The sequence below is a fragment of the Colias eurytheme genome, chromosome 12 (assembly GCF_061535395.1).
Source record: "Colias eurytheme isolate Ceu_HAF_F1 chromosome 12, ilColEury1 Martin Lab GWU primary, whole genome shotgun sequence".
Taxonomy (NCBI): Eukaryota; Metazoa; Arthropoda; class Insecta; order Lepidoptera; family Pieridae; genus Colias; species Colias eurytheme.
Window position 1 is genome coordinate 3,185,466 of NC_142991.1, and position 14,491 is coordinate 3,199,956.

The window sequence follows — 14,491 nt, forward strand, 5'->3', positions numbered from 1 at the left end:
GCTAGGCGTAATGTTATTGGGTGAAATTGTATTTTTATTATTTTTAATTAATAAAATAAAGCTAATACCACACGTACCTACGCATTGTGTCCTTATCTAGTTTTTTAGGATTATGTCACAATTCGTCCTCGACCTAATCTATTAAAAATTATCTATTTGTTATTTGTGACGGTTTATCTATAAAATCTACGTTCAATTCATATGCTACTAGTTAGTATTGATAGTTATCAATTTATGTAAAATTGCAATTATATTTAAATACAATACGACCGTAATCTTAATAGTTAGATGCACGTATAAAGTTTGTTTTGTTTGTATCTTATACGCCTCCGCGCCAGGTTGCGTCTAATGTGTTGTCAAATACTAAGGACACACCTTTACATAGACTGACAAATGGTATGAAGTGAAAGACAGCGCCCGCGCAACGTCAGTTGCGAATACGACGCGCATACGACGCGCGCACCTATTGATAAATCACGGTTCATATTATTGTGAAGTAACCTTATTTTACATATTTTGCTCGTTATCCCTTGTTTATTTATAGTGCTACAGCAATTCCTTTATATGGCCATTCGTTTCGGTTTTATCGCCCTTGTGTTACGCGCGATCGCATGTGTGTGCGGGTAGGAGAGAAAGTTGTGTTAATCGAAGATTTGTGTTGTTGCTTTAATGAAAATTTCGTATTGTAATTTGTGATTTACATTGATAGATGTTCATGTAATATGCAAATTAGTATTAGTTTTAATAAACTTGTTTTAGCTAGCGCGTTTTTAGGTATGAGGCTGTGGGCGATTTGGTTAGAAACATAAAATTCCACTCTTCGTATGCTAAAAAGTCTAGTTTGTATTCATCTAGTAACTTATCTAATTGTTTTTTTTCCATCTTAATAAATAAGAAAGGTGTCATTAGCTTTATCGAATGCATAATGAATATAGTCCAAAAACTCGTTACGCACAATTTGCACTTACGCCGAAGCAGCGTCAAGCGCAAGTGCCGAAACAGGTTCACGTATCATGTCACGATATTGTTATTTAGGTGACTAAGATAAGGTTTGTTATGGTACGGCCAATTCGGATGCATTAGTCAGTACCGGTTGGCATTGGCTTATCAATTAACCGGTGTTCGGAAGCGATGTGGTGTAACCTCGATCGATGTGACCAAATATAGGCAAACTGGCCGATATGCGCTCGGCTCTTTGGGCCTTGTAAAGATTGATTAGGGTTAGTATTGACGGGAAATTATTAGTGCCTATTTATAGATAGGTCTTAATTGAATGAACGACGTTAATTTGGACAAGGGCTATGGTAATGACTTGTGAATTGTGATGGAACTCGTTATTGGATTAATGGATTCTGATTGTATTATAGTGATAACATAAATGAACAGGACGATAAGATGAAAGTTTTCTACGTTAGCAGTTATCTCATTTATTTTTATGTAGCAAGATAAAAACGATGTTGGTTCGTACTTCGTTGTCTCTGAACGTGACAGATACAATTAATTGCTTCTTCTGCTACATTTTATACTGTTACAGTGAAACATTTAATGATCCCTGCTAAGGTTGTATAGCAAAACTCATACGATGTTTTGTGTTGTAAAGATAAAGTTTACCTATTTATTGCAAGACAAACACAACAAAAGTTGGTAACCAACAAATTGCGAATTTTTGTATTTCATGCGACTTGAATATTTCCAAAATAGCCTGCTATGAAAACCAATTAAACGCAAAATTTTCCATTAACAAACACCGTAGACGCTGTTGTTTGCTCGTTTTGTTAACTTACAGAAATAAATTGTAATTAATAACGCTAAGCATACAATGGCACGTAATTACAGTGTAATAAATAAAAATGTTTACTATAATAGCAGTCAAGGTCGTTGTGTATACGATTAGTTCATTGAGCCGTGCCGTTGGGATCATTAAGTCATTGATCTTGTCATTATATAGGCCGATTGTTTTGTGTGACGTACATCGGTGGTTAATTAGTATGTATCACTTGTACTGTTTGTACTTTTGAATTGATGAGAAATAAGTGTGGGAAGAAGTACCTAGTTCTTGGGTAACTAATATTAGCGATGGTTTTGTAAATAATTACTTAGGTAAATCGGTCCTCCATTGTGAGGTGAGAGGCGATTATAGGAATATTACAAACTTGTGTATAGCTATAGTTTATAGCTATTAGATATGTAATATTTGGATCTATTAAAGATAGTAGTAATGTCTGGTATGGGTTCTAACAAAATGAAAACATTCCACGCATTCTTATTTTTCATTCTGTGAAATTACAATTACAAATTTGCGTAACAAATGTCGACTTTATTCGACATAAACTTTATCCTCGCAGATCTTTAAGATAACTAGGTCAAGCCAATCATATCAACAACAATTTAATTAATAGAAACATGCATAATACCCGTTCCTGCATGATTAAACGTCGGCATTTGTTTTCATTTGAACGAACAAAGTATGGTTTAATAAATAACTAGTTTGAAAATAACTAAGTATGCACAGTGGTCTTACCAGTTCGTTGTTAATTATAACAAACCTACAACGCATACCAAGTTGACACAATGTAGGAGTATTTTCAAATCTAGATCAACATTCTATCCAGCGAAGGACACGTCTGTAATTCGGCCTCTAATCGGACCTAGGTCTTAAATTTCGCAATACCCAGTCCCACTTGATTAGAATGGACACGTTTGGCAATGTTACTTACCTTATTTTGTTTTATTGTGGTAGGTAATTGGGTGTTTAACCATTTTGAGTTGTAGGTTGTTTTGGTTTTATAAATTTGTTTTGTTATACGCTGTTTATAATAATAATTGTGTGTATCTTTTGTTTTGAAAACATTATTATTTGTATTTTAGATACTAATAAATCTTTTGGTAAACTAACTATTTATTTTTAAATTTATATTGTGGCGACCTCTGAACGTAACGAGTCTCGTGTTTTGTTTTTATTTATATCCTTGAATACCTATATGTATTTGTTTAGAAAAGGAACAACGATAATATTAACTTTAGCTGGCAATTTAAAAGTGGTGTTATAACTATTTGTTGGTAGTAAAAATAACTTCATGTATTTTCAATGGATAAAGCACTAAAGCTTTAAGTTTTTAATACGAACTTATTTTAAGATGATTTTCTTTTTTGAAACTGGAGAGCTAATTTTAATTATTTAATATAAGAATGTAAATGTTTAAAATATATGTAAGTTCTTCATGAATACGACGAAGATTGATCAAAATAAGGGTTTGAATAAAACAATTAAACATTTATAATACCTATTTAATTTGCATCTAGTCATCGCCAGATCGTTTATATTTCACACAACATTAGTTCATATTCAACAGTTTTAATTTAACTACAAATTAAATATTTTATGACATCGTTTCATTTACTTCTTACATTCTAATTCGTTTATTAAATGTAATTACAATTTTCTGTTTAAATGTTTATTTTAAATATTATTTCACCTACGCGGTATTTGATATTCGTCTTAGATTAAACACAACTTTTCTCTAAATTAAAATGAATATTTAATAAGGTTCGTGGGATGTCTTCTGCGTTGACTGTGGAAAATAAGCACGTCTTATAAAACGTGAATTGGTTTAGCTCATAATATTTTTAGGGGCTTTGCGAACGAATAAAAGTGGCTAGGGATTTGTGTAGGATAAATATTAAATTTGTTAACGATAAAGGTAACTTCCAACCGGCTAAAAATATTTTTCCAGAAGCTATTAGGCACCTACGAAAAAGCCACACATGCATCGTCTTACTTAATTATTAAATTCAATTTCATTCCTAGTAGGTACGGGAATGTTGAGTAAAATTTTTAGATATCATAACACCTGTGCATTGGGCTTTGTATTGTGATGCCTCATATTGAAGTAAATAAAGACCGTGAATACCTTTCAGTGTAATGTAAATACATAACCGATTCTCATATAGTTAACGAAAGCTCCGCTTTTTATAAAGCTCTGCCCCCCTAGTCAAGTGGCTTTCTGTTAGCGTAGCGTTCAATAGAATAGACTACGAATGTATGAGATTGACGTAACCTGTAGATACGTTTATCTACAGCCTACGTCAATCTCATACATTCGTAGTCTATTCTATTGAACGCTACGCTAACAGAAAGCCACTTGACTAGGGGGGCTGATGTGTCACGACTCACGATACAAATCTACGTAAGTATTAATACGGCCTAAAAATATACTCAATATTCCTGCCTATTGATATTGGGAAATAGAAAATATTCGTATTTTATGATCGTCTTTGTTAGATCGTCGCTTGTTTGATGTTCGCATGTGTTTAAGTTTTTATTGAACTCACGTCTGTCTCTTACATAGGTCGTAAATGATAGGAGTGAAAGAACTCTTGATATTTATGCGATTCGAATCATAAATTTCATGAGTTTGTGTGAGCATCATGCGAATCTATTTCAAGGAGTGCAAGCCGGTGAGTTTATTAAAATCCATACATTGTTTGAATTGTATTCTGATTTAATTGGAAATATAAAATTTAATTTAATTAAATCAATTATGTTGTTACTCAATCACACATTATACACCTAATTTGTTTTACTTGAAATTTTTGTATAAAAGTTATGCGTTCTCCATGAAATTACTTCTACTGCATTACGTTGTAACTTATAATGTGCATTGTTTTTTTTATATTTTTTTATCTCAGGCACCTGTTAAAAGATCGATTACGCTAAATTTCTCAGTAATCCTTTTACTGTTTGCAGCGAGCAAAGGCTCCGGAATGCACGCCGCCGTGCCGGCGCGCGCAGCCAACGCGCGTCACGAGTACGCCGAAGCGGGCGCAGGAGTCGTCGCCAGTCGTCAATGGGGATGGTGAGTAACCTTTATTTACTAAATGACTAATGTAGTGTACCTATGTCTTCATAACGACATCAATAACGCACAAGTTCAATATTTTTTGTAAATCGCTACCATATCAATTTTGAGCAACCGTATTGCAGGATTGATGAAGCATGCTCAATTTTTTTCGTTTAGGGTTGACTAATTTTGATGGAATGTTTTATTTGAATGATGGATTGAATTAACATTTTGATCTAACACGTCATGATCTCGTGAAAAATGTCCGTGTCAATACTTTTCCTAATAATGTATATTCGGTGTATATGTAAGTAGGTACCCAATGCAGTTCGTCTGCATCACGACTTGTAGTTTGTTATTTATTATAAGATAAATGTTAGGTATTGAAAATCTTGTACTAATTTGATTGAAACGGTCAGTGAAATGCATTCTGCTAATGTATTAGAGTCGCGTACAAGTGAAATGTCAATAAGAGAACATCTTGCGATGTGAATTTGCACTCAGCGAAATTAGTTACGTGGAGGTACCATTGCTTCAATAAATTCCGTTCGGTACAGCGTTTCGATGGTTGTTAATACATCTCGTTTCTTGTACTCAGTATTTTAGACTTATCTGTGAGATAATGAATTGCAGATTTAGTATAAAGGCGAATCTCGATTCAAACTGTTATAAGGATTATATATCTACCTACCTAACTTGTAAGAAGTAAAAATTTATCATAGCATATTTACAATTATCAACAAACATCATTACGCAACAAAATGTCTTAATTTCCACAATTTACTGAAAGTGGAAGAAACCAGAATATTTTGCAGTTGCAGTACATAAAATTAAATTAAATAATTATCAATGAGATGTTAGTGCCGCCATAAATTCTAACAAAGTGACTGATTGATAACTCTCAAGGGTTTTGCGAGCGCAGCGTGTATTTGCTATGCCTGTAATTATGTCTAGATAAGATACGTGATCTTATGTTGCAACTTGCGATCACGAGACGGCTTATCAATGCGTTTGATGTTTTGCAGCCCGTATTTTTCTCATTTGTTGCATGATGAGGCGTAATGATGAAGGCCTTTGTTATGTTGTGATTCTTAATATAGTGAATAAGTTTTTTTGGTAATAATTAACCGTGTAAATATTTGAGAATAATGTATTAGGTACAACTAATAAAACAGTTCTAGTTTCAGCACAGAATACATAATAGTAGCTAAACGCTACAGAACGGACACTCTCCGCCTCCCGCCAAAATTAAAATTACCTCACCCCCGCGCGATCAGACATAAAATGGGCCATATTTTTCTGCAAGGACGATACGCAACGAAGATTGACAACATTAATCAAATTGACTTAAAGTAATTTTATTATTTTGGATTTGTGATTATCGTTTTTCGTAGAAAATGGTTAGATATTGTGCTGTTTACTGTTTAGATATTGTGTATTTCATCAGAAAAACGCGAATTTTTTTTTTACGCTAGTCACAAATGTGCCAACCATAAAGCGTTAACACACACATTTGCAGTCTCTACAGTGTGACTGTCAAAATGATCATTTTGTATGGAGTGTCCGGGGTGTGGTTTCAGTATAAAATTTTGAATTTGTTACTAACAACGTCCATTCCTACCATTTTGAAAGATGCTTAACCATCATATTAGACTACAGGCCCGTGTTGAAAAAATTATGGGTCATTTGACCCACCACCTGACCTATCTAGAATGATATAAGAGCATAAAATAATAAGATTCAACACTATGACGTCACTTGTAAGCTGTCCACCTGAGTGCAGATGAGAATTCGAAGGTTCAGGTAGAGATTTTCTCCCCTTGTCTCCATGATTTTTGTACGGCGTTGCGGAATAATTGATTAAAAGTAGTATAGAAATAGTATGACACAGATGCCGTACAAAATCAAATGACCAAATTTACCCCGGCAACTGTCGAAAAATAAAAATAAATTCCGACTTTGTGGACCACCATTTTTGTACGGCATCTGTGTCATACTATTTCTATACTGCTTTTAAGCCATTATTCCGCAACGCCGTACAAAAATCATGGAGACAAGGGGAGAAAATCTCTACCTGAACTTTCGAATTCTCACCTGCACTCAGGTGGACAGCTTACGAGTGACGTCATAGTGGTGAATCTTATTATTTTATGCTCTTATATCATTCTAGATAGGTCAGGTGGTGGGTCAAATGACCCATAATTTTTTCAACATGGGCCTGTAGTCTATATCATCTGTGATGTTACAGCAAATGCTGAAAAGTGAATGTATGTTTCATAATGATTGGATAAGAAATAACGGAATCTCAACTAGATCTATGCATTATACGAGAAAATATATAATTTAGGGGTCTAAATATTCTGGTTTGAACTATTGCGAATTGAGGGCGGATTGCAAGTCATAAATTTAAAAATAATTCTTAATTTCATGTGGATATTTTTTGTTCAAATGTGCCAATAGCTTTATACATATAGGGTAAATTTAATCGCAGTTTAATTTAATTGTTAATTATTGCTTGTCAAATAATCATTTAATATTTAAAATTTTTGTCGATTGTGTTCAAGTTTAAATAACTTAATTATGATGTTGAATTACGTACTTATATGGATATCTCTGGGTAGGTATGTACATGTACAAGTATTTAAAATAATAACTTCATTATTTATTAACTTAAATAAGGCAAATGGATTAAATAGGGTACAATATAGGATGACGACCATGTTAATAATAACGTTTTACATACAACAATTATATTCGGTGAAAGATTGATTGCCGCATTCATTATAATGGAAGCGTATTAATTAGCGTCGAATATATTCATCATTCGCAAATCATGTTTACGCACTAATCGATACATTAATCACACCAGGTATGGCAACACAATATAATAAATTGGATATAAAAGTGGTGTAATGTGTGTTTGTCATGCTCGTTGTACCGTGCAGATTGTAAATCGATTGAGAGTTACATGTTACTATACCTATATAATATGATAATATGAACCTTGTATTCGTTTAGAAATTAACATTATGTTGCGTAGTATGCTGTGGTCTTCAGATTTTAGGGTGGCGAATAATAAGACAAATTTTCTGACGGATTTTCTTGTTCTTCGAATACCATCGACACTACGCAACACATACCTACAGACGATTTTTTTTGTTCTGCAAAGAACCTTTTTCAATCTTGTTTATTTAGAATAAAATTATACAGATGGAGTTAATTAATAATTGAGATTGATGACGCAAACTCAAATGAATTATGAACTTACAATAGAATTAATTGTCATGTTAATTATATTTACGTCGCGTATTAACAACTTGTAGTCTAGACTCAAGCGCTTTATAGTTAATTAATAATTATGCATGGGTATTAAAAGATCCCTCTGCAAATTTCTTGTTGGCACCTTCAAGAATATCGTGTCATAATGTATTATTCACAGGCGCTTATATGTTCTAACTTCTACCTAAGAAGCATTCGTGCGCATCATGGAGATAAAAGTCGCCTGAATAATTGAACAAAGCTGTTTGTACCTTATTTTTATTAGCCTCTTATATCTGGGTATTACATAGGCTTCTAGAAATCGTCAGTGAGTCATCATCGTTGATTATGGTGTTATAACGAGATTGACTTTCGATTCTTGATTGGCTGTTACGCTTTCACGGCTAAAATGCCGATGGTTTGCAAATTTGGTAGCTAGTTAACAGTTGGAGGGATTGTAATTTATAGATTAACTGGCTTAATAAAGAAAATATATAATACAATTATTGTGCCAACAATTTTTGCGTTTGGAAGTAAATTAATAGCTATTGTTTCTTCCTATTTAAAGAGATCGTCATCAAAAATGATTACATTTATTTTGAAGTTGGCGTTTCCACTAGCAAAATTAATTTAAATACAGAGTGGTGGGATAACTTTGTGTCATTTGGCAAATAAATTAGAAATAAGTTATTTATTAATAATGATTTACAGGTAAATTATGCATTCGAGTGGTGTAACTAACGATTAAAAGATAATGAATTTCTTATCCTAGGCTAGACCTTTAATTTACTACGTCGTTTTAAGTATTATAATCTATAGAAGTAAATAAAGGGAAACATTAGCCAAGACATCGTCATATCTTTTCGACAAATTGTAGGTAGGTAACTAGGTACATAATATGAACATATCGCAGGTACAAAGAGAAAAATAAAATAAAATCATAACAGAATCATAAGAAAAAATGTTATAACAGAAACAATGTGCCATCTAATTTTCAATGAAAATGCACATAGAAATTATGAAGAGCGTTCAGTAATCCTTGTGGTTCTCTCGGGAGTCGGGAAATGCATGCTCGCTCCAGAACCTTCGGTGCAAGGTCGACCGGCGAGGTGACGGTCCCGACCTATTTAGTTTAACGATATTCAATAGTTTAAGTAACCTTAGTGTGCTTATTTTTACGTAAGGACATTGGGTCATTTGTTTTGATATCAAAATACATTTATATTGTTTGTCGCGTATATGCAAGTGGCATGAATTAGCTTGAGAGTTAGTTTTTTGAGATCGATTCAATCGGTGCCGACAAATTTCAATGCCCGATGTATTAACAAGCAAAATGTTAGTTAATATTCATTATTACTTAATCGAGGCAAGGAAGTAAAGGAAAAAGGGTACGGGATAGCCAGGAAAATGTTCATAATGCTTTTGGCAATAAAGATATGTCTTATAATTTATTCTTATATCTTGACGTAACGTTAGCTGTAATTTTTTAGATATTAATTTAGCCGTAATTTTTTAGATATGAATGTACAAACACTATGTTAATAACCATTATTAAACATAATGTCGATAAAGCGATCCTTCAAAATTTCCTGGAAAATGAGAAATATAAATTTTATTTTGTAAATAAAAATCTACGTAGGTGTACGGTGTAAGTAGCATTAGAATTTTGTGTAGGCGCTGCGGCACGACAGGTAAATAACTAAATAACACTGAAGATAATTTCGTTTCAGTAAGAATAGGTATATTTTGATATTAAACAACAAGTTTCAAATAATGTTAAGTTAATACATTCGTTTTATAGAGTTAATAATGGTTCAATTTTGTTACGATACTTATTAATATGTTAGGCTTATTGAAGATGTGATGACATTCTTTTATCCTGCATCATCTGAAAGACTTGCAAAGATGTTATATACCTACAGGTTGTTCGTCATAATACGTATCCAAATGTGTAAATGCGTTCGTTGATCTTACTGAAACAATACAAATCTTCCGGACGTTATATTTGTTGTTATAAATCTATTAATACTTATACGACAGCACAATGAAATGTGTGAAGAAAATAAAGGAAAATACCATCTTTTCTTAAGAATTTTAATGGCTTCAATAATAATCGAATGGTTTTCGGAAAATGCCAGTATATTTTGCAAGATAGCGGAAATGGGATAGCGCGGGCGGTGTGTGTATTTTTTATTATATTTTCGTAATGTTTATGTTAAGTCTTGTTCGGTGGATTTCCCGTGGGTTTTGACTTCCCGTTCGATGATATGCTGTAGTCGCTGTTTCTCGCGGTTTGCGAACTTCTGTATTATTCATGACCTAACTTTTAATATGAATGTATCTTGTAGCGTGCTCCTCGATATTAAAATGACCTTTGAGATTCTTCGTTTTACTAGTTATTTTATTCTTGTCAAATCGAAGTTTTGTAAGAAATGACCCTCTTAGTTTTCTAGTATTTTCAAAGCTTTTGTATTACTTTTTAAATTGTTCTTTCCGTAAAGCACATCCTGACAATAATTCAATAAGCAGATTACCTACGTGTTAAACAATACTTTTGAGTTTTAACTAGCTTCAGACATGGTTTACGTTTCATTTGTATGTTCATCTCATAACATGAAATGCATAGAGTAAACAGTTTTGCAAAAATAAGTTCGCAGCAAAACTTTATTTATGCAAATATTTACTTATTCATACACGACCACTCCGCCACTTAAATGTTAGGAATAAACTCATAGAGCGAAATACATTCACACGCTGTCGAGTGTGAACTGGGGGTAATGCACCCGTTTTAGTGGCAATCACGGTTATTTTATCTGTGACTTTTCACAGCTCAAAAATCACAGTGATTTTACTGTACTGCTACTTTTATGTACAAGGTATAAAAATGTAATATCATTTCGCCAAAAAGGGGCTAAAATGTGTACAATAGAATTGTTAGCAATGGAAATAAATTTTCAACAATTATTTTGACTAATAAGTTTAATCTTAACCTATTTAAATAACCTGAAGAAAACCAACAGCAAATGCGAAGTTGGTGCCTTTCATTCGTTATAGTTAAGACCATTTTTCTATTTTTCAAACATTCGCATTAAATTAAACATTTAATAAATTTAGCTTACACACAACAGTGAAATCTTAAAGTATTTCTACCACTGCTTTACTAGAGCGATCTCAAAGGCGTTCTCGGCGAACATCAAAGGGGATCTTTTCGTGCCCGTTTCAGCGTTTAGCAGATTACTCTTTCGTTCTTGGCTCGTTTAATTGTTGGAGATTTAGTTTAATTGCTTGAGCTTGTCTTTAAATAAATAGCGCTTTGAGTACACCGCACTAATTACGCGATCTACTTCGTGGTAGTTGCATACAGTGTTTATGCGATATTTACAAAATTTGAGCTGTTTGCAGGTTTTGCAGGATTTATGTAGAAATACTTTTTTTCAAAGTGAACAAAATATGCGTTGCGCTAATAGTGCATCATGTACGTTACATATTACATCGCTAAATAACTATTACTATTTTAAATTTTCAAAGCCAATGAGGTTTACTTAAAATATTTAAAAATTTCTTGTACGTATGAGCATATTCGTGAAGAAAGATTTAGCAGTTGGTATGAAAAATAGACGACGACGATATCGACGTTTACGATGTGAATATTCATCTAAAAAAAAATATATACTGGCGACAACGAGCAAACGACCGGGCGCAGTGACGTGCCATGACTGAGGCCTATGTCCAGCAGTGGACAAATGTAGGCTGAATATGTATGTATGTATGTATGCAAAATAGAACAAAAAGAGAATGAAGCCAGCTATGAATCATCATTCGTTCCTGGCCATAGCGAAGGTAACATACGATCCGAATGCCCGCTTTTTACAGTACATTAAAGTTCATTTGTATTGAAACAAAGGCAACAAAAAGTTTGAAATTCGTGACTGCTGTATTGTTTCGCCTCTATTGTAATTTGTAATATCGATTATGGTGTATCTGCTTCACTGATCATGCTTTTTGTAAAAGTAATGCGCGTTCAGCTTTTTATAACTTTTATGTCTAAAGAACTAGGTATTAAGTTTTGAAAATAGATAGCTTTACTTGTATTTTATTTCAGTTTATGTATTATACGGTATTCGATTCCGGAATGTTATTACAAACAGATTTAAGTGCAATTAATTTGAAATACTGTGGTTTTGTTTACAAATTCCACATCCGCCATCGCGATGAATGGCCGCGGGATGCGATTCACAACAATTTTATTTACTTAGCGGTTCATCGACACTGCTATCTCGCCGTCACTATAATTGTCGATCGAGAGGGAATTTAATCGGTTTTTGTCCTCCTCCTTGGGAGGTGGTTTTATTTTAGTTATCATTTACGAAAGCATTGTGCGGCCCGTCCACATGTTCGTAGTTTAGACTTTACTACTTTAGAGGCGTGCGCGTCAGTCAACGATGCGAGTCCGCTGCGCGCGTTGATTAGTCGATTAGATGATCGTATCGAGATAGCCCTAAACATCGCGTATCTATCGACGTTTACGATGTAAATATCCATCTAAAATACTCAAAATGATGGAAAAAATTCAATCGCGAGTTAAAAAATATACTCGACATTTTCACACTTTGTGATTATTTATCGCATTTTCCGGGAGTCGCTAATTGCACGACTATAGAGTGTTTGGATCGCAACTCCCGCGCATGTGCCAAACGGCGGGCACACGCATATCTTGGGTGTCAGCGGATGACATCGACCTGCGTCTACCCACATACGTACAGTGCGAGGAAAACAAAGGCACGCTTTGCTTTGCTTTGGATAGCTGTTGTCGCAGATTTTCCTTAAAGTTTTTCTACAGTTTTTATATCTGTGTGTTTACTAATGTGCGGTGAAAATGCAAGACTGCCCGATTGTGGTGTCGTGGATCGTGTTTTTGGTGCTAATATGCCGGTGTTATTATCGTATCGGTGAGTTGCTTTTTTGTGTTTCGTTCAACACAGCTTCTACATATATCATTTTTGTTTTAATGATTAATTAATGATTATTGATTAGAATTTTGTATATAAATCTTTAATATAAATTATATTCAGATATTTGCATAGAAAAATAAAAATTAATGCAATGTGTTGTCTTCGAGTGTTAGGTTTACAGAAATTTAAGTTTGAGATTCTAAATTTTAATTTAATGTATGAAAAATCAGTAAGGTCGAAGGTCGTTTTATATTCATGATACATCTAGAAACAGCAATATCAAAGAAAATATCAGCACTCATATGTACAGTTATTGTAGTTCGTTATTCTTGTGATGGAGGGTTGACGCAAAACAATTCCTAAGTGTATTGTCATAAAATGTAATACATTTCATGTTTTGATTATACTTTTAATAACATTTGTATGATAGCTGTAGACTTTAAATCGTTCTCATCAATAGATTTAAATGCCTACTTTTTTTTAATCTCTATGAAGGATGATAAAAATAATGATAAATTGTTTTCGTGCCATGTAAAAATTGAAAAATATATAATACGTATATACTTATGGCAATGGGTGTAAATTCAGTCTAAAAATTTATTTAAGCATTAGATATTTAATTATTTAAACTTTGTAATAATCTAATTTGTGATTGACTTTATGCTCATCGTGACATACTATTTTAGAACAGTAATCTATTAATTGCTATTCGATAACATTCATGTTTATATTTAGACGCGTTGTCTTATCGTAAACAAAACTTTACTAAAATAACAAAATAACAGTATAATATGAGAGAAAAAAGTACCTAATAAAAATATATATACAAACTATATTCTATGATATTTTCCACGCAATTCCGGCGAATTGAGGGCCTTTTAAGCTGTGGTATGATTGATTGATATGCCACATTTTATCGAATCTGAAAGTAGTAGTAATGATTACACGTGCTTAAGAAATATAACCAAATGCCTAAACTTGAAAGTATCAATTTCACTGCTTGCATAAACTAATGAGTTCATAAGGTTCCTACTTCCATACTATGTAAGTACCTAGTAAAAACTTATAAATATCGAATTCACTCAGACTTTGCGCAAGTTGCCGCAAGAATTCCTAACGATGTTTTACCCGGGAAATGTGTCAAGTTAATTTTCACGTGGTCGAACCTGAAACTCGTAAGTTTTCGAGGTCACTGAAATATGTAGGCCTAAGGTTTCAACTTGGTGACTGGGAAGTTGTAATTACTTTGTGACATTGTTCATTATTGTGGTCAGAGGAAGTTAGACAGGCTTAAGAGAAACGCGTTTTAGATTAGTTTTAGGAGCGTTTTTTTCCTGAGCATGCAAACATAAATGGCATAGGGGTAAAAATATTCATAAAGAAATAACAACACTAAATCATACGGGAAAATGTTTTATAATATTTCATAGATTTTAATTC

At 33.3% G+C, this 14,491-nt stretch overlaps 1 protein-coding gene across 5 annotated transcripts in view; it reads left to right on the forward strand.

Moving 5' to 3' along the window:
* The window catches only part of LOC149903862 (uncharacterized), a 149,542-nt gene that overhangs the window by 17,118 nt on the left and 117,933 nt on the right, over nt 1–14,491 (forward strand). For 3 of the 5 annotated variants that reach the window (XM_090108304.1, XM_090108305.1, XM_090108306.1), the window contains exon 4: nt 4,748–4,856. In XM_090108304.1, coding sequence (XP_089964430.1) covers nt 4,748–4,856 — 109 coding nt within the window. Of the gene's footprint in view, nt 1–411; nt 497–4,345; nt 4,459–4,747; nt 4,857–14,491 lie in introns of those variants that run through there. The other 2 variants (XM_090108307.1, XM_090108308.1) reach the window with 2 other exon arrangements.